General features: G+C 39.2%; 1 protein-coding gene across 2 annotated transcripts; it reads right to left on the reverse strand.

The window, feature by feature from the left end:
* Positions 1-3,901: 3,901 nt before the first annotated feature.
* Positions 3,902-7,724, reverse strand: LOC147420330 (receptor-like kinase TMK4). 2 transcript variants are annotated; one of them, XM_086504761.1, is made up of 3 exons: positions 7,611-7,724; positions 5,151-7,373; positions 3,902-4,749 (listed from the first exon to the last, which is right to left on the reverse strand). In XM_086504761.1, the coding sequence occupies exons 2-3, from the start codon at positions 7,327-7,329 to the stop codon at positions 4,238-4,240; spliced, it is 2,691 nt and encodes an 896-aa protein (XP_086360887.1). In that variant the 5' UTR covers positions 7,330-7,373; positions 7,611-7,724; the 3' UTR covers positions 3,902-4,237. The 2 variants fall into 2 exon arrangements, with proteins under 2 accessions (XP_086360887.1, XP_086360886.1); XM_086504760.1 differs by having other exon boundaries at positions 5,151-7,498; positions 7,611-7,710.
* Between the last annotated feature and the right edge of the window lie 17,577 nt (positions 7,725-25,301).

Consider the following 25,301-nt stretch of genomic DNA (forward strand, 5'->3'; position numbering starts at 1 on the left):
AAAGTTAGTGTTTCCCTGAGGGATGTGGACCAAAAGACAAGGCAAGATCTTTTACCAATGAAAAGAAGGTTATGTAAGGGAAATTGCCTTTGAACTTTGAGAGTAGCGGAATTAAGAAATTAGGTGAAGCACTTTTGAGAGATTCTTTGTGAGCATAGCGGGTGAACTTATTTGATGGTAGCAACATAAACATGGTACTTAGTTAACTTGGCATGAACAATACTTTTGCAAGAGAGAGAGTTTAGAGAACATGACAATAGTTGGGGACCGGATTCATATGGAGCCAGTCCCCCCTCCAATAGGCATTTGTATTATAGTTTCTCCCATCAAGAGAGACTTGGTACAATACAATCTTTGTGTTCCTTGTGACCTACGTAATGCAATGAAGATGGAAAGCTTCATGCATCACAAGCATAACATAAACTTAAAGAAAGCATTAGCTATCCCAAGCCTCAGTCCCAAGGCCTCAAACACTTTCGAAGGTGGAGAGAGCTAGCAAGGAATGAGGATAGGAAAGAGGAAGAAGAAACATTCCATAGGAGAAAAAAATAGTTCTCCACTTATCATTACTCTTCTTACTAGAATACATAATAGCATAGTAATGAAGATGAAGAAGATGGCAAGCTTAAGCATTGAAGCATGACTCTTGGTTGGATTTGCATTCCATAGCCAAGAGTGTTGGTGTAGGCTTTCACTCTCACAAGCTTGGAGAAGGAGGTGGTGTTCCTCAACTTTCACCAAGTGAGAATGGTGTCCCAAATGAGTGTGTGTGTGTGTGTGTGTGTGTGTGTGTGTGTGTGTGTGATGGTGTATATCCCCCTAGGGCCCCCCCTCCTTGCTTTGGGCGAGTGGAGACTTTTCCACATGTTGCAGGCTCATTGGACCCCTCTCCCCCTGGCCAATCACATGTAGCATGCAGTCAAGTACATGGGTAGTCTTTCGACAAGTGTCCTCCTTACCCCTTGGAGAGAGAGAGCTTGAAAATATCTGGATATTTGTTAGATGGAAGTAGAAGCTCATTGGACCCCTCTTTAGCCCAACCAATAGCATTCAAGCACACCATGTGGTTAAGCTTAGTGAGAGTCTGACATGTGTCCCATGTGCTCTTTTAGAATTCCCCTAACTTTGAGATTTTTATGCATAGGAAGTTTCTCAAGCAACTTCCTCATTAAGTGTGTAGGTTCTCTTTTTGACTCAAGCATCTTACCGCCCATGCATAGGAAGCTTCTCAAGCAACTTCCTCATTAAATGTGACAAGTACCTCAAGTACCTTAGTCATCAAGCATGACAAGCACCTTAGGTGGGGTTCCCACCTCAAGCACAGCCCTAGCTTGCTTAAGTTTAGGTCGGATTCCCACCTCAAGCACAGCCCTAGCTTGCCTAAGTTTAGGTCGGGTTTCCACCTCAAGCTCAGTCCTAGTTTGCTTAAGGTCAAATGACTTTTAACACTAACCATTGGAGGTCTTTAATGAAGCTAACCCTAAGGTCTTTTAAGCTTCATTAGTTAACCTTGCTCTTTGACATACCATCTCTCATTTGGGCCCCTTTGACATTGGCCCCGTGTTGAGATAGATTTGTAAGCACATGTCTATATTCTAACCCTTGTTCCTGTTTATTATCCCATATTAAATGATCAATTTAATATGAGAAAATCATTTGGGTTGGTTAGATATTAGATATTTAATGACAAGGTTATCTTTGGATGAGAAATCTGAACTTTCTAGATTGACTCGGCCTTGAACATGTTGCAAAGGGCTTTCTAGGGTTATCATCACAAAAAAGGATGAAAATGTCTCTTCTAGGCCAACATTAAATAGAATGAGATCACCTAAGAGATGGAAAGCGAAGTAGCTAATCACATCAAGGGTCTTGGACATGAGGGATTCACCCAATTAGGATGTTGGTAATCTTGACTCTTGTATCAACATGAAGGCACTAAAGGGAAGCTTGAAATTGAGCTCAATGAAAATGAACCACTCTTCTTAAGAGGTCAAACCAGGTACTCCATTGATAAAAATCGTAAAAAATCTTGACGGTTCAATTCACAAAGCTTTATTTAAACAATTTGCTTTGGCCAAAGAGAAGAGAGAGTTATGTGAGCAAAAGCAAAGGACAATGCTTAGTTCCATTCCAAAAGATTTGAATCATCCTTGGAAAGATCCCATGCCAAAATGAGGAGAGTGGCCTCTTGGTCGCGGACTTCGTGATGTAGAACTCTCTGTATATAGCTTGGCAAAGTGCAAAAAGGAGACATTTAATAAGGCACCAACATTTGGCCAATTGTCAAAGGTATCAATAAATAAGTAAAGATACAAGTTTTTGATGAGCTTTCTAACCAAAATGTAGCCTCTTTGAGCATGTTGCCTGCAATATATATCCAACATGAATGTGACAAGGATTAGAATGCAAAATTACTAGAGACATTCACATGGCCATGGCATGGACTTAAATATCTAATTAGTAGAGATAAATTGAAATTTATTACCTTGTTCATAAATATTATGAGTAATTAGTAGGAAGGCAGAGCACAGCTTCCAATCCTTATAGATTTTGAAGAGACACTATGTTGATTGTCCACCATACTTCCATATGGCACTCGAATAGATCATGCACATAATTTTTTCATGTTCTTTAATCAATTTCTCATTACAAAAAGTTAACTTTCTTTTGCAACTCCTAGAGGCAAGATTTTTGTGGTACAAACTTCAAGTGAAAGCATTACTCGTAAAGTTAGTGCTGTGTCTTGATGCAAAGATTGCATGCGTGCTTTACAACAAAAAAAAAAAAAAGTGGCTTTTGTTTCACAAATGTTTTCCACAAAATCTTCTATGTTTTCTTTCACTTAGTTTTTGTCAATAAAAAAACTCATCAAGCAATTTACTCAAAGTATCGTACTACCACATTAACTACTATGACTATTACTTACACATTTACACCAATTCACACATTAACTACTATGACAAATCCAACCAAGCAAACCTAGTTTGGTACAAGACAGTAATAAGTTCCTAGTCTCACCTCTCTCTCTATGCAAAAATTTCAACAAAGGTTCTACCCGCGATGTAAGGATGTGGTCACACACAGTGTAGTTATCAATAACATCCTCTAATGCAACCATATCAAAATCGGCATAGTTACAGAAGACTTGCATAGTTATCGGCATAGTTACAGAAGACTTGCATAGTTACATATAAGACAAATATGTGGTGAGACACAATTAGTTCAAAAAGAAAGTGATAACTACGCATCGTGTGCCCAACATTGACATATAAACATATGGAACCATGTGTGTTGACATGCATATGCACGCACGTACAGATGTACAGACACATACACATGCAATAAAAACAAAGTTCGTATGCACAACGTACAAGAACATATATAGCTAGTTCACATGAGAGTGTGGTTGACAACAAGCACTTGGCTCGATGAGTTTTCATGGAAGAAATCTAAAAACGTGAGAGCAAGAGAGATTTCTTTTTTAAGCAAAATGACGGGAAAAAGTAGGCGAGAGTAACATGCAAAAAGGCTTTTCTTTCCTCCATTTAAGGAGGAACGCTTTTTCCTCTGTCTTTAATTACGGTTGCCATCTTGCTCCACCCCTTTTTGGCATGGAGCCCTGTGGAAACTTGTTGACAACATGTTGCCAAATTTTTTAATGGAAACACTCCATGTAAACCAAAAAAGTTGTTGCCAACATTTTGGAAACCAAGCTACCAGGTGAACTGCCTCATACAAATACACATACTTGTTCATGCGCATGCGTCTTTCATATGTACAAACGTATGTGTGTATACGTGCGCGCACACACAACACACACACACACACTTTCTTCGAAAGCTACATGTGTGGAACATCCTGAGACACTAAGAAATACTCCCTTACTTTTGGCGCAGCTCTCTCCTTGAAAGCTTCACATCTAAGCACCTACAAAACATACCAGTACAAGCATGATGTCTCTGAAGCACAGCCAAGTATCAAAACAGTAATGAGTGCCCCTTGAATGTCAACTAAGAGGGCACTTCATCTTCCATCATTGAGAGAACAATTCAAACCCTGTGTGTTTTTGTGTACAAATTGAAGTGCCCATCAAGAATGCTTGAACAAACCACCAAGACGATGGCATTCAATCAATGTCCCCGGCATCGGGGGCCAATCCTGTAAAATTGTGTATGCTACAATGGCCTCAAAAAAGAGGAGCTTTAATCTGTTACTTCCTATTCCAATCAGACCACCTTCACAGTTCTCGCGGGCAACTAGAACACTCTTGCCACTGTGCTGGCCTTGAAGATGAACTAGCTGTTCTACTGTCACTAATCACGTCCATCGTCATCGTCAAATCGTTCAATGAAAGCAACTTCCTTCGGACCTCTTCTGGCGTCAGATTGGCTTCACTTTCATCATCGACATCATCTGAAGGTTTCCATCCCTTCACCAATGGAGCCAGCAAATTCACAGCATGACCCATATCTGGCCTCGACGATGCTTCGTTGTTAGTGCAATGTCCTGCTAGCTCAGCAACCATACATATGCCTTGCACTGTTTCATCATCATCGCAGTCAATGGCCATGCTAGGGTCTAGTGCTTCCAAAAGCTTGTCCTTTCGTTTTATGACCCGCCTAAACCACAACATCAGGTGACTACCTCCCCCTGGCTGTGATTTGTCCACGGCAGGTTGGCCTGTTATAAGCTCCATGATCACCACACCAAAACTGAAGACATCCCCTTTTGTAGTGATATGCCCAGTATCTGCAAAGGATAAAACTCAATGAAGGGCGAATAATCAAAGCATTCATTTAAAAGCAAAGGACTTGATGCTCAACAAAAACTATTCATTGCTAAATCATGCAAATGCATTCATCTCACAACCAAACCAAATCACACATTGCCAGACATAACACACGCAGTACCGAATACACGACAAGTATGCTAAAGACTACTACTGAAAATCGCATGGCATGTTTCTATGAGCTTAATGCAACAGCACTTGGCTTCACACTCTTTAAAGCAACTACAAAGCACAGAGAAAAACCCCAACTAATGAACTAAGAAAACAGATTTATCATCATTATCCTGCATGCATAGCTTATGTCACCTATGAATCCAATTAGAGTACAGTTTCAATGTGGGAGTAAACCCGAAATCCGTACTTGCGTATTCAGGAGCCAGATAACCAATTGTTCCCGCCACCAAAGTTTGCACAGACTGCTGCTCGCCCTCTGGAACTAATCTCATCAATCCAAAGTCTGATATCTTCGCCCTGAGATTCTCATCCAAGAGTATATTGGAGGGCTTCAAATCCCTGTGAATAAACCTGCTTTGCGCAAGCCCATGGAGGTATTCCAATCCACGCGCAACATCCAACACTATGGATAGCCGAGACTTCCAGCTTAGTGGCGACAGACCACCTCGAGACCAACCAAACAGATGCTGGCTTAGTGTTCCGGCTGGCATGTACTCGTATACAAGAGCCTTCTCATCTCCTTCTATGCAGTAGCCAAGTATTGCGACGATATGCCGGTGCCGTAGCTTAGTCAACACATTCACCTCTGACTGGAACTCCCTTTGCCCCTGACTAGTCATTACACCTGTCTCCATTCTCTTCACCGCTACGAGGGTGCCATCATCAAGACGCCCCTTGTACACGGAGCCAAAGCCTCCCCTTCCCAAGTAAAATTCTGCACTAAAATTGTCAGTTGCCATTTGGAGAGTTCGCAAAGAGAGAGCAAAGCTTGTGTCCTCAGAACCCACCCTAGTTGAATCTCGTACACCTAACGGCTGCTTTGTGGGCCTCTTTTCATCAGCATTTCTTCTTTTGCAGCGGTAGCAGACCATCATAGAGGCTAGAGCAATAAGGGTCACGAGAACGGCAACTGCGATGGGTATGGCATTGGGCAACCGTGTTTTTTCCTTTGCCTTGTTGCTACTTGCAGGTCCATTAGATGAAGAAGAAATGGACATGTTGATAAATGGATTCCCGGCAGTATTAACGCCAACATCGCGAGCGAATATTGGTAATGGCCCAGTGAGGTTATTGTTGCTTACATCCAGGGTTTTTAATAAAGCAAGGCTAGCAAGAGCCGACGGCACCGTACCAGTAAGGTGGTTATCATTCAGCTTCAAAGTGGTGAGGGATGTTAGCTGTGCAATGCTTGGGTCAATTACACCAGAAAGGTTAGAACTGGCCAGGTTAATAACCACCACATTGCCCTTAGAATCGCATAAAATGCCGATCCAGGACGCACATGGATTATCACCACTCCAAGAGCTTACTAGCCTATTCGGGTAATTAACATTACCAAGGAAACCAAGTAATGCAGAAACCTGAGGAGCACATGCCGCCCCCATCGTGTCCTGGCAAAATAGATTATTGTGGTATGTGAACTTGGCCCCAATGCGGGGTAGCGGACCGTCAAGCTGATTGTTCTCCACCGCAAAGACGGTGAGGGGCAGTGTCGTATATGAAGGGGGGATCGGACCCACTAGCTTGTTGTTGTTCAGCCTGAGATCACTCAACGAGATCGAGTTTGTCAGATTTGGAGGAAGAATACCTGAAAACTCGTTCTCGTGTAGCCAGAGCAACCGCAGTGATATCATGTTTCCAACATCGTTCAGATTGCCTGACAGCCTCGGTCCCAACTGATTATTTGCTTGGAATTGTTGCAAGCTCGATGAGCCTAAGGAACTCGGTATTCCACCTCCTAGCTTGTTATAGGCAAGGCTCAACACACTTAAGCTGCTCATGCTACCCAGAAATGAAGGAATCTCACCTACCAAGCTTGTATTGGTGAGGGTAAGATTAGTGAGGAAAGTTGATGCTTGCAAGTCTGCAGGAAGAGACCAACCGCCTTCGGCAGATGAGGAATTGAGCAGCGGGTTGTTGTGCATGTACAAGTATCTGAGACTTGGGAGAGTGCTGAAGAAATCCCACGGAATGGTGTCAAAGTTGTTGTCATTCAAGTAGCAAGACTGCAGGCTAGAGAGCCCACTTAGCGAAGGAAGGGGGCCTGTAAACCCATTTCTCTGCAAGGAGATTGAGGTAAGCGAGGCAAGCTTGTTAAGATTCGGAGTAACGGAGCCCCCCAAATCAAGACTGGCCAAGTTGATGGACGAAATGAAGCTTCCAGAGCACTTGATGCCTTTCCAAGAGCATGGATCTTGACTATCTTCCCATCCCAGTTGATCCCCATTCTTCATACTAGCTTTGAAATCAGACAAAACACCGAGATTCTCTGCATCCATCTGTGCAAAGACCTGACAATTCCCCGCACATGCCAACAGCATTGCCAAAAAGAGCGCCCACATAGCCCATCTTCGAATGCAGCCCATTACAGGGCCTTGGAGGAAGCGAGCTGGGAGCGCAATGTTGCAATCTGTATACACACACAGATGTGAAAAGCTTGCTTGCAATCCTTGTTGGGGGTGGACCGTGGAAAGGTTGAGCTAAGCAAGGGGATGAAGTACTTAGTAGAGCTAGACGGTGCCCAGAGGAGCCAAGCTAAAAGGAGAGGTTCTGGGTCAGTTAGGGCGGAATGTAGCACTTCAAAAGTGCGCCAGTAGCAGGTTGCAACAGAAAAGCAAAAAAAAAAGCTGCGGAAAGAGAGGAGTACCTGAGAGGGAATGACAATGCGCGCTGGATTGGACGGGAAGCAACGGCGCCTTCAGTCTCTTCTCTCTAAGTCGCTCCTTGCTTGGGATGAAAATGATGCATTCCCCCGCGCCGAAACGCTAGCCCTGCTTTGCAAGTGGGTTCAAGCCTTTGCGTTCACAGCCTGGTTTGGACACTTTGAGGGCCCACTCGCCACGTCAACACCACAGGGCTCCTAAGCCTCATTCACACGGCGCACATGGCTTCACAAGGTTGACGTTCATTAATCTTATTCTTGTCCCTCTTCACATGTTGTGTCCGCAAAACCAACCATATCGAAATTTGCGTTGGGCAAAAGTCAGTGATGCCCACAAAACGATACAGTGAACAATGTCCAAGATGGCCTTCACATACACCAAATAAGACCAACTACTATATTTGACATTTGAAGGTGCCCACAAAACGATATAGTGAACAATGTCCAAGATGGCCTTCACATACACCAAATAAGACCAACTACTATATTTGACATTTGAAGGTGCAAATACATGCACATAGACCATAGAAAACATTGAATGGTGTATTTGCACGTCCAAATAGCAGATATATTCTTAGCACAGATAGATAAATATGTTTGTCTCATTCAGCGCACACAAACACATAACACACTCTCGCACACATTGCCACGATGACTCTCTCTCTCTCGCTCGCTCGCTACACACACACATGTACGTATGTACGTGTATATATATACACACACATACATACATATATATGTATAAACGTACATACACACACATATGTATGTACGTGTGTATATATATATATACGTACATGTGTATGTACATATGTATATACACACACACATACATACATACGTATATGTGTGCGCACGTGTGCACGCGTTTAAGTATGAAAATTCTCTCATAATTGAACCATACATAAACAATTGTATTAAATAATATTTTAAATAACAAATTTTAAAACAAGATGTCATAAAACTCAATTAACATTTCATATACACCAATACAACATTCTGTATCTAATGGATAATACAGTCATTTAAATCAAAAATTTGATCTTTGATCATTATAATTTGATATCTTAATGTTGTATCTTTGTGTGTCCACTTTTTTTGGGATGGGCTTCCACTACATCTACATGGAGAATGATCCAATTGTTACCTACATCCATACAAAAACATTCAGTTCGAACTGGCTATGTTTGTGCGTGTTGCAGGTGCCGACACTGGATCCAATTATTATCCATGTCACACCTATAGACCTAGTTTACAGCTTACCCTAAGGATTGACCATTTAGTTGAACTTTTAAATAAGATAAACTTTTATTATAAAGTCATATGTATTCAATATTCACCAAGTTTCCCCAAGGAGAAATGCTAGCATCTACTACCAAATCTAATACAAACATCTATATATTTTTGGGTTAAAGAAAAATATAGACAGCCTAACCAAAGTCGGGCAACATCTTGTTTGTAATTCAATTACATTTTCAAAAACCCCAATTAATGCCATCTCTCAACGATACCCTCCACAAAAGGTTTATGGCTTCATTAACAAAAAAAAATGATATTCTATGTATCAAAAATAGTAAAACATCTCATTCCACTGGCTCGTATAACCATCCTAATACATTTCTAGTGTTATCGTATTTTGTATTTCAAACAGCTTTCCAAAGGTTAGTAAGCATATCCCAGTTTCCTATATGTCTACTGTTAAGTGTGGCCGACTCATCCATGGATTTGATTAAGACAAAAACTAGATTTTATCAAGACCAAAGTAGTATCCTCAAAAGAGTCAAACTTGATGTGTATTTCAAATAGAAAACAAATTCGAGCACTATTTTATCTATACTAGGAGCAACTCTTATCAAGTTCCCATACACAATTGTACCATGTTTTGAGATGTCTATTAAATAAAAAAAGCTCACATATTCTACTTACTCATATTCTGCTAATTTCAAAGTCTGTAACGTATGCTTACCATAATTGAAAAAAAATGGGCAAAGTCTTGTTTGTATTCCAAGCAATTTTTCACAAAAAAAAAACCGTATATGCCATCTCAAACTGAGACCCTCCACAAGAGGCTTGAAGCTTCCATAGCACAAAGAATAACTATTCTCAAGGCCGAAGCTTGGGATAAAACATCCTGAACATCTTTACCAAATTTGGACAACATCTCGTTTGTATTTCGAACAATCTTTCAAAAAATCCAATTTATGCCGTCTCTCAATTTTTATGCCATCTCTCAATGAGACCCTACAAGGGAGGTTTACCGCTTTACTAACAAAACCATCACATATTCTATGAATCTTCTCCTCTATACAAATACATGATTATTCATTTACAACTTACTATATAATTCCACTTCCATTTTTATATTGAAAGCAAAATTTACCAAAATCATGTAGACTTTGTAGCTTTTCCAATGCAATAAGAGAAAAAACCCATCAAAGCTATCTCTCGTGCGACCTTTTAGGGCTTCAATATACATACAGCCACAGTTCATGCCAAGGACCTATCATAGATAGGTAAACTTTCCTATGTGAGGAACACAAATCAATATTGTTGTTAGGTGAATTCCAAAAGAAAACCTATTAGCAGAACATTGTAATATTCTCCAACCTGAGTATAGTTCCACACAATCATTGTCAAAGGCAAATATCAATCCTTCAATTATTTGGATAATCTCGTAAAAACCCATATAAATTAATTTTAGGCATCCAAAACAGATATTCATTTCAATGATTGTATTATATTCAAGCTACCTTTCAAACATTATGACTTAGAATTCACAATTTGGTTTGATCACTTACCCGAGTAAAAGATTACCACTGCCATTCTAAGTAGATGCAAAGCACCTCCCTGGTGAGCCTTCAATGTATGTGTGAGGAAGGTGTGCATATCCTCCTTCCTTGTGCTGGATTTGCCACGCTTAGTATGATTTCGCATCTTGCTATCATGTTGGGACCATGCCAATCCGTTTGTATGTTGCATTTCGCAAGAAGTAGCTACAAGTACAATAGTTTGTTGATGCCATATGTGCTCATCGCTAGGGTGTGCCTTAAGAGGAAGCACTAGCATATTGATTCTAACATTATGTCCTAATCCATCACTGAAAAGGTTGTCAACCTCTCAGCATTCATAGGAAAATTAACGACCGCTCCATAGGGTGTGGGAATCGACACAGTGGAACCTCATGCGAGTGTGTGAGAGAGGTAATCACTTCTGATAACCACTTTTGTGTGTGTGTGTGTGTGTGTGTGTGTGTGTGTGTGTGTGTGTGTGTGTGTGTGTGTGTGTGTGTGGTACCACTCACGATGATAGTATTAAGCATGTGAGTGTCCATGCACGCCTTGGACCAATAGGATGCAAATGTGTGTTACGTTGTCAATGTTAAAGGTGGGTGTGTTTACTAGCAGACTTGAGGGGGAATTCAAGGCATTTGATATTCAGAGGGCCATTAATTTGTATAATAATCCGGCCATTATCTGTTACCCAAATAATGTGTGTATGTGTGTGTGTGTCTGTAACAGTTCTAAATCTATAAATATATGCAAACGAACACTACCTATTCACAGACCAATACATCTAGAATAATACAATGTATTTGTACAATAATTTATTTGCAGTTGAAAATAAACTTTGTACAAGGTAATGAAGATAATAGAATACAGTGCGGGAAACCGCAATCCCACAGTCTGGGAATTTTTGCATCATGGTAAGAGATCCGCCATAAGTTAAGAACACAATGTTTTAATCAAAGAAGGTAGACCTCACCTGCACCCATAGCCACAAGAAAACAGTTCGTTAGCACGTGACTGTACGCAGGTGATGCTGGGCATCCCAGTTGTTATCCATGTCACTTTAAACAAACAAACAGTTCTTAACTTGACTCAGATTTTTATGAAAAAAAGAATCTTGGATCATTGCCAATCAATAAAAGAAATCCCCATAGAGAAGTTGAAAAACATTTTTTGCCTAACCTTAGTTTTCAGTAGGTTTTACAGGAAGATAATCAAAGCTGAAAAGAACTACAACTTTAATTAGATAAGAGAGAACTACATTCTAGATGCCATCATGGGCCAGATTTCTGTTAAGGATAGCTCCTCCTTTGTAATTCGAAGTATATAAAACCACAAAATCTCGGACCAGTTCCCAATCCTCAAAGTATATATTTCCCCTTTTTTTTAACTGGTAACTTAAAATTCCAAACCAAAGCACCAAACCTGCCTCTGTCATTATGCCATGACTGACATATTTTTGTCCCAGCATGTTATAAACCAGTTATCAAACCATAACATTCTAGCCAACTTCGCCAATCGAGCAAGCCCATACTTCTTTCAAGAAAGAATAGAAGTAAACTTAACCAGCCCACAAAATTACCGCAGTATATTCTGCCTGATAGTAGGCAAAGGAAAAAAACACGAGAGAGAATACGAAGTTAGTAAAAAGATGTAAAGTTTATCTTATTTTCATTACCCAGCTTCAAACCAGCCAAAGCCAGCAGAGCTCAGTCGATAAGCTGAATCAGCGATTAGTAAACAAACCATTATTAAACCTTCCACATTGAGATGTAATAAGGAAAAAACAAACGAGAAAAGACAGCAAATTGCCCCATAATAGGGTAAGTGATGTCATTTATCGCCTTCATATCATCAGCCTAATAGGCAACACGACAGAAATCAGCTTTCAGTTCAGTCAGAGTCTCTTTAGAATAATCAAAACATTAGTTACCTGTACTAAGGACCGAGTCAGTCTGAGGTCCACCAAAGTACCCAAAGAAAATTTATATATATACGAGAGAGAATACGTATCGAGTAAAAATAAGTCAAGTTTATCTTCTTTGCATACACCAAGGCCATACCAGCCACTGCAAGAAGCAATCCGTCGATAAGTTGAATCAGTGAAAACACTCCATTCCCAAAACTTCCCATCTGATGATGTAATATGGTAAAAACAAGCGAGATACAAGGCTATTAGCTACCATAATAGGGTATGTGATGCCATTTACTGCCCTCAGATTACCCATCAATTAGGAAATACATTAGAAAAAGGTATCCGTTCAGTCAAAGTCTCTTTAGACTATTAAAAAATTAGGTATTTGTTCTAAGGACCGAAACAGTCAGTGGCCAGCCAGTGTAACAAGAGTAATCCGACTTGCTAGTGATATGATTTACCAAGGAATCCAACAATTACTGCTCACAGTTTTTTAGCTAAATATAAAATTATTTGTGAATTATCGGATCGCTTTAAATCCTAGCAGAATCACCTTCAAAGGTATCTTATACCTAAAGATTAGCATTACCACTAGACAGATCAACTCAACCTTACTACCATAATTCATTCCAATACCCAATATAGCCATTCAGAGAGATCTACTAGAGATCTGGCTTTACTTAGCCGCTAGGGCCAGATTTATCAATTCCAAAACAACCTGACAATATAACCTGGATAATTTTACCATAATCCGTTTTATTTTTCCGAGACCTAAACCTTTAGTCAAAGAGAATCTCATCTTCACATAGTCTTGAAGCAAACATATATTACCACTCTGATTCCACCAAATAACCAGAAAGATCATTTCCCGGAATAGGATTTTAAGTAAAACAGCCTAATTACTGTTCATACCAGTCACAGCAAGAGTAATCCAGTCGATAAGCTGATTTAGCGAAAACATTCTTTTCACAACTTCCTCCTTGTGATGTAATATAGTACAACAGTCGACAAACAAAGCAAATAGCCATCATAATATGGTATGTGATGCAATTTACAGCCTTTAGATCACCAACTATTTTGGCAATATAACAGAAAGAAGTTTTCAGTTCAGTCAAGGTTTCTTTAGTCAATTAAAAAATTAGATATCTGTACTACGGACCGACTCAGTCTGTGGTCAGCCAGTGTGTCCAGGGTAGTCGACCTGCTAGTTTTACGACTTACCAAGGAAACCATCAACTACTGCACTCATTATTGAGTTATATATATGTTTATTTGTGAAGTACCAGTTCAATTCAAATCCCTGTAGAATCACCTTTACCACTACCTTCTTCCTAACAATTAGCATCATCAACAAGACAGTCTAACCCCATCTTATTTAGCCATGATGCCTTTCAGTACACAATACAACAATAAGATAGACCACCTAGAAACCTGGCTTTTCTAAGCAAGTAGGGCCAGACTTATTACATCCAGAACCACCGGATAATGTAACCTGGAGCAAGTTACCATATTCTTTTTTATTTAACGGAAACAGCAACCTTTCGCCAAAGAGAATCAAATCTTCCAATAGTCCTGAAACAAACAAATCATACCTCTCCCATTTCTCCAAATAAGCCAGACCGATCACTATCCGGAACAGTTTTTTAATTAAAAAAATCTAATTACTAGTTTAACACAGCATTTCAAGCCAAATTCAACAAATCATCCCTTAATCCATTGACAGTCTTGAGAGTTAGAAGGATATTTTGTTAACCTGAAGATTAGGAGACGAAGACTCGACGACAATTTCCTTCCCATTCTTTTTCGGCATGTTGAGCAATTTCGTAGTAAATAGCCTTTTCACTCACATAGCATAGAATACACACACAGGTGATGACCCATCTCTGTGCTAGTGATTATGAATACTCACCTTAAGATGTCTTTATACTGGTTGAAGCTTATCAGATGCGGGTACACCACAAACTCGGACAGAATCACCATATCTGAGGTCGCGCATAGAGTCAGACTCTTAGGGATTTCCCCCGGCTAAGGATCCGGTTGCTCAGACCTGGTCGCACACCATCGCGGCAACATGCACCTGCAGGCCAAGTCCTTGCATACAGGCGGTAGCGTGCAGAAATATGCACGATTACTAAATGAAGTGAAGAAAGAACACGCTTACACAGGAATGTGTATACATCAGGGCAAGTTTAAGTAAAAGGCCAGGTCAAGTCACATTTTCCAAAATTATTCCTATCTCCCGATAAAAAAAACCGCTCACACGATCGAACACCCGATCCGTAATCTATTATTTGTTTAGAGTACCTAGCATCGGTAGATTATATACAACCCGTTAGTCATACAACTGAACACTTCACTGAGCATATGTCATATAGCTACCACAAAGGTAAGGTATCCAAGCCCTGATCTTAACAGTGTAAGTTATCCTACTCAGAGCTGGCAATATTTTATATTATTTCCAATTTATACTCACAGTAATAAGGTGGGTCTATAAAAGATAGAAGGAATTTTTTCATACCCAAGTCCAAAGTGTATGGAGTAACATTACCAGAGTTAACATTTCAGTTTAATTTCTCTTCGGGAGTAACTATCTCATTATGGCTGAGAGTCACGACCTGGTTTTTGCAATAGCAACCGCGCATCTTCATCAGTCAGGGGAATCTACCCGGAGAGCAACTTTGCACCGTTATGAACTTCATCTATTCCCCAAATTGGGAACTTTTGTATCTCAAACTAAATGGTGGACCTATCAAGCCCGGGTGACTCGTGTGATCCTTTGTGGTCACGAGCATTTTAGGAACAAATCAGATTGGCGATGGTAACTGAGGTTCTGGGCCTAGGGCCCCAGTATTATTACATAGAACATTCACTGAAGCCAAGTTTTTCTGAGAGGTTATACCTGCTAGCACAGTTCCTACGACCTCATAAGATTTTCCTGTATCGTAGTTTTGGTCATCCACTAGGAGGATATTGTAACAGTACTCCACGCGCTCGGGAGTATGGGGCAGTCTTGGCGACTCGTATCTTACCTTTAGCTGCATGTCCGAACACATGTTTTTATTGTGATAGTTGTTTGTGTGATCATGTAATGGATGGCTTACTCGAGATGTAAATGAAGGAATCCCAATATACTAAACCACCAGGCTTTTTTTGGAAATGAGTCAAGTGAGAGATCTCATGTAATTTTGTGTGTGTGTGTGTGTGTGTGTGCCCACCCATACCCAGGCACCTTATTCTAAGAGGCAGTAGACCCCAAAGAATAGGGGCCTACTACCTCAAGAAATGGTTTGCAGTAGTTAAATTTATTCTGAATTAAGGAGATCCATCAAATTCTTTTAAGTTAAACTTAACGTAAGCCCAGTCGTGTTTTTTTAGGGAATGGCGGATACATGCAACAAGGTCCTTTTTAGAAAACCCATTATTAATAAACTTGGTTATCAGAGTATTGATTTCTTCATATGCAATATAACTGTCAGTCGAGGCATACATTATAAGGAAAAGCATTCCTAGACAGATGTGTAGCGAATTCTTGAAGGGTCTATTACTTTTCCTTTTGGTAAATTATGAGGACACAAGATTGAGTTTTTCCCTTTTCCAGTAAAAGCGAGTACAAAAATTTCCCAAAAAAGGGGGAGACAACATAAATTCAATATTTAGGAAATGAGTCCTAGTAATTACCCATTTATCTTGCCATAGAACTCTATCGGAGAATGTTGGTTCAATATTAAGGCAAGGTGGATAGATATCTTTAAGAGTAGCCTCAAACATGGGATTGTTAAGGCTACACAGGTCATCCATGAATCTAAACGAGTGTTCAAATTGTGTGAGCAACAAAGTACTATCAGGGTTATTTATTATTTTTAAAAACCACTGGCATTCGAAGTAACATAGATAGAGATTACACATAACTGGAGAGCATGAAAAACCCATTGGGATCCCTAAAATTTGTTTGTAGCAGGCAGTACCTACTTGGATACAACAATTATTAAGTAGCCAAAAGATATGTTTACATAAATCATCCTCTTTAAAGACTAAAGGAGTACACTTCTTAGAAGTTTTTACCCACCCTTTATTCCTTATAAGAGAGATGCACGTATACCCTAGTTTTTTTCTGTGAGCAAAGGCAATCCTTATGAGATAAGATAAGGTATCAAACAGCCCATAAGATCCATTAAGTGGCATATTTTCATAACATTGAGTTATGTCTGCAGTAAAGACAGAGAAAACGTTTACAGGGAGGTTGATAGACACCTCAGCTGCGTTTTTTATGACCCAAAATGGGCAATAGTTTATATTTATGAATCTTTTCAAGTCACTATGCTTGATGGCACAAATAGCTTCAATTTCTAGTAGAACAAAGTTTAAGCAGTAGGTGATGTCATTCGTAACACACGAGAACAGGCAATTGGATGCGTCAGAAATCCATCTAAATTTATGCTCGTGACTCTTATAAGTTGGGAATAGTATAGGAATTTTTAGAAGGTTAGGACAATAACCAAGTCCTGATAATTCATTATTTAACAGTGAAGCAGTATTCAACAGAGAGGTCTCAAGTTTAAGAAAATCCTTACTATTAAGTCTCGTAAGGGCGGCCTCATAAGCTGATTTTTTACATATAAAGGACGCAATATTTGAGGCTTTATCTAGCCCAACGATAAGCCATTTCTTCTTAGAGTCAGAAATAGCGGTCTTAATTTTAGGCGTAAGCTAGGTGGTATCAGTACTTAGCCATACTTGCGGCATAAGACTGATCTTCTTCCAGAAAATTTCTTTGAGTGTTGCGGTTAGTTGAATGTGAACATTCTCCTCCAGTTGGAGTTTTAAGGCCAAGTCAGCCAGGCATTCAAGTAAAGCCAATAAGGTCATCTGAGGATTTAATGGAAAGGGAGGTATATGATTCAATCCCTTACTCAAGAGGATCCTTACTTGTGGATCAGAAATGATTTCTAAGTTAGAAGTGCAAACATGTAATCCAAAGTTAGGGAAACTTTTACAGAATTTCTGAAATAGATGATAGGAGCAGATAGGAATCACATTATTATGGAGAAATTCAGTTGAGTAAAAAAGATTCTTGATAGGAGGTGAGTACTTCCATCCAAACAACACATCATTAAGTAATAGATTAGATCCAAAAATATGTCCAAAATATTCTGAGAAAATAGCTTGGGGAGTAAAGAAGTCCAAAATCTTGCTAGTAAACAAGCAATGTGAGACTATCTTTTTACACGATTCTTCCATTGGAGGTAGGTGAAGTCTTCCACATGCGTTCCTTCGTTCCTGCACATCACATATCCAAAAGGTTTCTGATTGGTAGATTTCTACCTCTTCCTCTAACATAACTTCTACCTCTCCCTCTCCCAAAAACAGATTCACTCGAGAAGGGAGTTAAGAAAGAGGTGTAAGAGGCCCCAAGGGAGACAAGAGTGTTAGGTCGTTTAGAAACTTGAGAATCATCGCCCTCAATATTAGGCTTGATTTGCCCAACAATACTTTTGATTCCTTTAAAGCCGCCATACGTAGTTAGTAAAGTACCACACCCATCAGAACCAAGCTCTTCAAGAGTGTCGCACATAATTGATATGTACTGGATAAAGGCGATTTGAGCTAAGACAAGATCCTTAGCTTGTGCACCGAGCCATGAGCAAAAAAGGGGAAGGTGAAATTCTTCAGCTTTGTCAGGAAAGATACTTGGCAGATTGTTGAGGGCGTACCAAATAGCATGATCAAACCAAATGATGCTTGACTCACAGGCAGCTTTGGGGTCTAAAAATCTTCACGCACATTTAAGGTAAGGTGTGAACACATTCCACACTGTCTCAGTGTAGTACTCAGCAGTATTTTTACTAAAGGTCATAACACCTTTGGTTCTTGCATATAAACTTGTATTCGAACTACATTTTTTATCATCAAGGAAACTCATATTGAAGGGATCTTTAATCAAATCCCCTTTATCCAAGAGTTGAATCCCTTTAAGAACTTTAAGTTTGCATTCTTCAAAAGTTGCAGGGGCCAGATTGGCAAGGAACACCCACGTCTCCATAGAATTAGGCACCAGAAATCCTTTATTTGGAAACCCCAGCCTACTAGAGTATAATAAATTATACTGTAATAGGCGTTTTTATTTCTAGAGTTATGGTCTGAGAGAGACAAACAATACAGAAATCTCTCTTTTGCGTTTATTGTGTGTGTAGCAGTTCTAAATCTATAAATATACGCAAACGAACACTACCTGTTCACAGACCAATACATTTAGAATAATACAATGTATTTGTACAATAATTTATTTGCAGTAGAAAATAAACTTTGTACAAGGTAATGAAGATAATAGAATACAGTGTCGGAAACTGCAATCCCACAGTGTGGGAATTTTTGCATCATGGTAAGAGATCCGCCATAAGTTAAGAACAGAATGTTTTAATCAAAGAAGGTAGCCCTCACCTGCACCCATAGCCACAAGAAAACAGTTCGTTAGCACGTGACTGTACGCAGGTGATGCTGGGCATTCCAGTTGTTATCCATGTCACTTTAAACAAACAAACAGTTCTTAACTTGACTCAGATTTTTATGAAAAAAAGAATCTTGGATCATTGCCAATCAATAAAAGAAATCCCCATAGAGAAGTTGAAAAACATTTTTTGCCTAACCTTAGTTTTCAGTAGGTTTTACAGGAAGATAATCAAAGCTGAAAAGAACTACAACTTTAATTAGATAAGAGAGAACTACATTCTAGATGCCATCATGGGCCAGATTTCTGTTAAGGATAGCTCCTCCTTTGTAATTCGAAGTATATAAAACCACAAAATCTCGGACAAGTTCCCAATCCTCAAAGTATATATTTCCCCTTTTTTTTAACTGGTAACTTAAAATTCCAAACCAAAGCACCAAACCTGCCTCTGTCATTATGCCATGACTGACATATTTTTGTCCCAGCAGGTTATAAACCAGTTATCAAACCATAACATTCTAGCCAACTTCGCCAATCGAGCAAGCCCATACTTCTTTCAAGAAAGAATAGAAGTAAACTTAACCAGCCCACAAAATTACCGCAGTATATTCTGCCTGATAGTAGGCAAAGGAAAAAAACACGAGAGAGAATACGAAGTTAGTAAAAAGATGTAAAGTTTATCTTATTTTCATTACCCAGCTTCAAACCAGCCAAAGCCAGCAGAGCTCAGTCGATAAGCTGAATCAGCGATTAGTAAACAAACCATTATTAAACCTTCCACATTGAGATGTAATAAGGAAAAAACAAACGAGAAAAGACAGCAAATTGCCCCATAATAGGGTAAGTGATGTCATTTATCGCCTTCATATCATCAGCCTAATAGGCAACACGACAGAAATCAGCTTTCAGTTCAGTCAGAGTCTCTTTAGAATAATCAAAACATTAGTTACCTGTACTAAGGACCGAGTCAGTCTGAGGTCCACCAAAGTACCCAAAGAAAATTTATATATATACGAGAGAGAATACGTATCGAGTAAAAATAAGTCAAGTTTATCTTCTTTGCATACACCAAGGCCATACCAGCCACTGCAAGAAGCAATCCGTCGATAAGTTGAATCAGTGAAAACACTCCATTCCCAAAACTTCCCATCTGATGATGTAATATGGTAAAAACAAGCGAGATACAAGGCTATTAGCTACCATAATAGGGTATGTGATTCCATTTACTGCCCTCAGATTGCCCATCAATTAGGAAATACATTAGAAAAAGGTATCCAAATTCCAAAACAGATTTATCCAAAGGTATCCCAGATTTATCAATTCCAAAACAACCTGACAATATAACCTGGATAATTTTACCATAATCCGTTTTATTTTTCCGAGACCTAAACCTTTAGTCAAAGAGAATCTCATCTTCACATAGTCTTGAAGCAAACATATATTACCACTCCGATTCCACCAAATAACCAGAAAGATCATTTCCCGGAATAGGATTTTAAGTAAAACAGCCTAATTACTGTTCATACCAGTCACAGCAAGAGTAATCCAGTCGATAAGCTGATTTAGCGAAAACATTCTTTTCACAACTTCCTCCTTGTGATGTAATATAGTACAACAGTCGACAAACAAAGCAAATAGCCATCATAATATGGTATGTGATGCAATTTACAGCCTTTAGATCACCAACTATTTTGGCAATATAACAGAAAGAAGTTTTCAGTTCAGTCAAGGTTTCTTTAGTCAATTAAAAAATTAGATATCTGTACTACGGACCGACTCAGTCTGTGGTCAGCCAGTGTGTCCAGGGTAGTCGACCTGCTAGTTTTACGACTTACCAAGGAAACCATCAACTACTGCACTCATTATTGAGTTATATATATGTTTATTTGTGAAGTACCAGTTCAATTCAAATCCCTGTAGAATCACCTTTACCACTACCTTCTTCCTAACAATTAGCATCATCAACAAGACAGTCTAACCCCATCTTATTTAGCCATGATGCCTTTCAGTACACAATACAACAATAAGATAGACCACCTAGAAACCTGGCTTTTCTAAGCAAGTAGGGCCAGACTTATTACATCCAGAACCACCGGATAATGTAACCTGGAGCAAGTTACCATATTCTTTTTTATTTAACGGAAACAGCAACCTTTCGCCAAAGAGAATCAAATCTTCCAATAGTCCTGAAACAAACAAATCATACCTCTCCCATTTCTCCAAATAAGCCAGACCGATCACTATCCGGAACAGTTTTTTAATTAAAAAAATCTAATTACTAGTTTAACACAGCATTTCAAGCCAAATTCAACAAATCATCCCTTAATCCATTGACAGTCTTGAGAGTTAGAAGGATATTTTGTTAACCTGAAAATTAGGAGACGAAGACTCGACGACAATTTCCTTCCCATTCTTTTTCGGCATGTTGAGCAATTTCGTAGTAAATAGCCTTTTCACTCACATAGCATAGAATACACACACAGGTGATGACCCATCTCTGTGCTAGTGATTATGAATACTCACCTTAAGATGTCTTTATACTGGTTGAAGCTTATCAGATGCGGGTACACCACAAACTCGGACAGAATCACCATATCCGAGGTCGCGCATAGAGTCAGACTCTTAGGGATTTCCCCCGGCTAAGGATCCGGTTGCTCAGACCTGGTCACACACCATCGCGGCAACATGCACCTGCAGGCCAAGTCCTTGCATACAGGCGGTAGCGTGCAGAAATATGCACGATTACTAAATGAAGTGAAGAAAGAACACGCTTACACAGGAATGTGTATACATCAGGGCAAGTTTAAGTAAAAGGCCAGGTCAAGTCACATTTTCCAAAATTATTCCTATCTCCCGATAAAAAAAACCGCTCACACGATCGAACACCCGATCCGTAATCTATTATTTGTTTAGAGTACCTAGCATCGGTAGATTATATACAACCCGTTAGTCATACAACTGAACACTTCACTGAGCATATGTCATATAGCTACCACAAAGGTAAGGTATCCAAGCCCTGATCTTAACAGTGTAAGTTATCCTACTCAGAGCTGGCAATATTTTATATTATTTCCAATTTATACTCACAGTAATAAGGTGGGTCTATAAAAGATAGAAGGAATTTTTTCATACCCAAGTCCAAAGTGTATGGAGTAACATTACCAGAGTTAACATTTCAGTTTAATTTCTCTTCAGGAGTAACTTTCTCATTATGGCTGAGAGTCACGACCTGGTTTTTGCAATAGCAACCGCGCATCTTCATGAGTCAGGGGAATCTACCCGGAGAGCAACTTTGCACCGTTATGAACTTCATCTATTCCCCAGATTGGAAACTTCTGTATCTCAAACTAAATGGTGGACCTATCAAGCCCGGGTGACTCGTGTGACCCTTTGGGGTCGCGAGCATTTTAGGAACAATATCAGATTGGCGATGGTAACTGAGGTTCTGGGCCTAGGGCCCCAGTATTATTACATAGAACATTCACAGAAGCCAGGTTTTTCTGAGAGGTTATACCTGCTAGCACAGTTCCTACCACCTCATAAGATTTTCCTGTATCGTAGTTTTGGTCATCCACTAGGAGGATATTTTAACAGTACTCCACGCACTCGGGAGTATGGGGCAGTCTTGGCGACTCGTATCTTACGTTTAGCTGCACGTCCGAACACCTGTTTTTACTGTGATAGTTGTTTGTGTGATCATGTAATGGATGGCTTACTCAAGATGTAAATGAAGGAATCCCGATATACTAAACCACCAGGCTTTTTTTTGAAATGAGTCAAGTGAGAGATCTCATGTAATTTTGTGTGTGTGTGTGTGTGTGTGTGTGTGTGTGTGTGTGTGTGTGTGTGTGTGTGTGTGTCATGGGTCATTATTTTCCAAACTGAACAAGTTATGGATAAAGTATACCAATGCATTCAAGCTTTAGCTATAGCCGTCCAAGGTTTAGCAAAGACACTACCGTCTAGATAGCGAGAGCGAGGTTACCAAAGAGGGAAGAAGTCAACCAAGGGTTAATCAAGGAATTGTCAGTTAGATAAGTGTGTGTGTGTGTGTATATGACCGTGTCAGCAGTTGGTCCAAAGGCCGTTTTGCATAAGTCTGCCTCGCGAGGTTGCAGCATACGAGTCCAAGTGACTCAGTTATATATATATATATATATATATATATATATATATATAAACACCACGTAAAAAAACCGCCTTGCATCTGGAGTATTCTAGTCAAAAAACGTTTATAGTGACAATATGCAGTAGTTCCCACATATCTCCATAGCCCTCATCCGTGGTTGGGAAAATTATGTATCAGCTTAATATATTAGTATTTTTTAATTTCCAAAAAATTCCAGTTGAGGGCGAGGGGAAAGAAAGAAATTATGCCCCCACATAGGGGAAAAAAACCAAAAAATAGACCTAATTTTCTCAAAATTTCCTTTTGGTAAATTCCAGGAGAGGGGCATTGTTTGTTTGGAAAAATGATTTTTCTCGAACATGATCGCCAATATGGCAAGTCTTAAAGACATCCATGCGATGTCATTTTTTTTACTACCTAAGAGACCACCTTTTCATTGCCGGGTAGGTTCTAACAGGAACTTATAGTCTATCGTTCCCACTGAGGAGAGGTACATATATATAGATAAATTTCAAAGGTATTTATGAGTATTCAAAAGATCATGTGTGCATGTGTGCTCCTAGTTTTAGCGTTTAAAACTCAATGTAACAGTAGGAGTTATGACAATGTGTGTGTGTGTGTATGTGTGTGTGTGTGTTCCCGCCCAAACCCATGCACACTCACTCTATGAGGCAGTAGACCCATAGAGTGGGGCCTACTGCCTCATCATCTTGATGATAGTACTTTTATTAGCTTTGGTTCCAGGCCATTCATTTTTATTAAGAGATTGAATAATGGTATTCAGTATTTTATGCTTTACAAATCCATTGTGCATTCATTAGTTTAGAGATTTTTCAAATGCAATGAAGGAATCGTTAGAAGAGTACCTAATAAGGTATAGAAGTCCTGAGCAAGTATTAATCGCGTTTTTATATGGGTGATTAGTTTTCTCTTTGATAAATTCAATAGTAGTAAATTGAAACTTATCTCTTTTCCAACTATATCTTGTTGTAAAGTCCCCTGTAAATGGTTCAAGTAACTTGATTTTTATTGTAAGGTTAGTTGTACTTGTTGTGAAGGGTTCTCCCTCTAATGCAATAATGGTGTCATAGGTATCTTCTATTTTAAGCACATCTAAGGGATAGATGTTACTAAGCTCTTTCTTAAAACATTTATTGTTTAAACTGAGAATATCATCCATACATCTTGCGGTATGTATAAATTGTATAAGTTTTTTCTATGTCCCACAGCTATGTAATTGTTTGATATACCATTTGTATTCAAAGTAAGTTAAATAAAGGTTACATAGTAATGGTGAACAAGAGGGATCCCTTTTGTTGTTTAAAACAATTTGTTCCAAGTTGGATAAAACTATTGTTGAGTAGCCAATGAAGGTGAATTATCAAACTAATTTGATTAAAATGAAGAGGGGTAGTGTGCGTACATTTTTTAACCCAAGTTGGTTCTTTGATGAGCGAGATAGCAAAATAATGGTTTTTTTCTTTATTTCCAAAGGCAAGATCAATCAACTCTTCTAAGATCGAGAGCAAGCCATAAGGTCCAAAAATAGAAATGTTTTTGTAGCATTGTGTAAGGTCTGCCGTATAGACATGTGTAATATGTTCTGGGAGGTTTAGAAATAGTTCGGTACTATTCTTAATAATCCAGAATGGATTGTAATTGATCCCTAGAAAATCGCGAGTGGTTTTTTGTTTAGTTGCACGGTGGAGTTCTAGTTCACTTAGGATCAAATTAAGACATTTGGTCATGCAGTCCGTAATTTCAGTATAGATTCCATTGGAGGCATTTGAGATCCATCTAAACTTATGTTTATGTGCTTTGTAAGTGGAAAGAAGTACAAGTAGTTTTTTATTATGCGTATTGTAACCAATTTCTTGAAGTTGAGATGTAAGTAGGTTCCTAGTATCTACTGGGTTAAGGGCAAAAATGGAAAATTCATCCTCATTCAATCTTTCTAGTGTAGCTAAACGCACCAGTTGTTTACAAATAATTGAAGCCGTGTTGCCAGCCTTGTCTAGTCCCACAATAAAGAATTTAGATGCTAGATCTCTGATTTTTGTGATTATATCAAGAGTAAACCAAGTAGTGTCCGTACTAAGCCATTGTGGGTTCATGTTCCCTACTTTGTTTGAAAGTTTTGAAAGGTAGTTGAGAAAGGGTGTGAATCTCCAGTTGGAGTTTATTAGCCAAGTCGGTTAAGCAGTTAAGAAGGGCAACAAAAGCTAAGTGAGGGTTGAGTGGTGGTATGGGAATATGATTCAATCCTTTGTTCAGTAGTGCGCGAATCTCATGACCCTCGCAAATGTCTAAGTTTGAAGTACAGATGTGTGAGCCAAATCTTTCAAATTGTGATGTACAGTCTATATAGTCAGCACAATTACATGTAGGGATGTCCTGTAAT

This window comes from Adiantum capillus-veneris, chromosome 28 (genome assembly GCF_014529385.1).
Source record: "Adiantum capillus-veneris isolate H3 chromosome 28, ASM1452938v2, whole genome shotgun sequence".
NCBI classification, from domain to species: Eukaryota; Viridiplantae; Streptophyta; class Polypodiopsida; order Polypodiales; family Pteridaceae; genus Adiantum; species Adiantum capillus-veneris.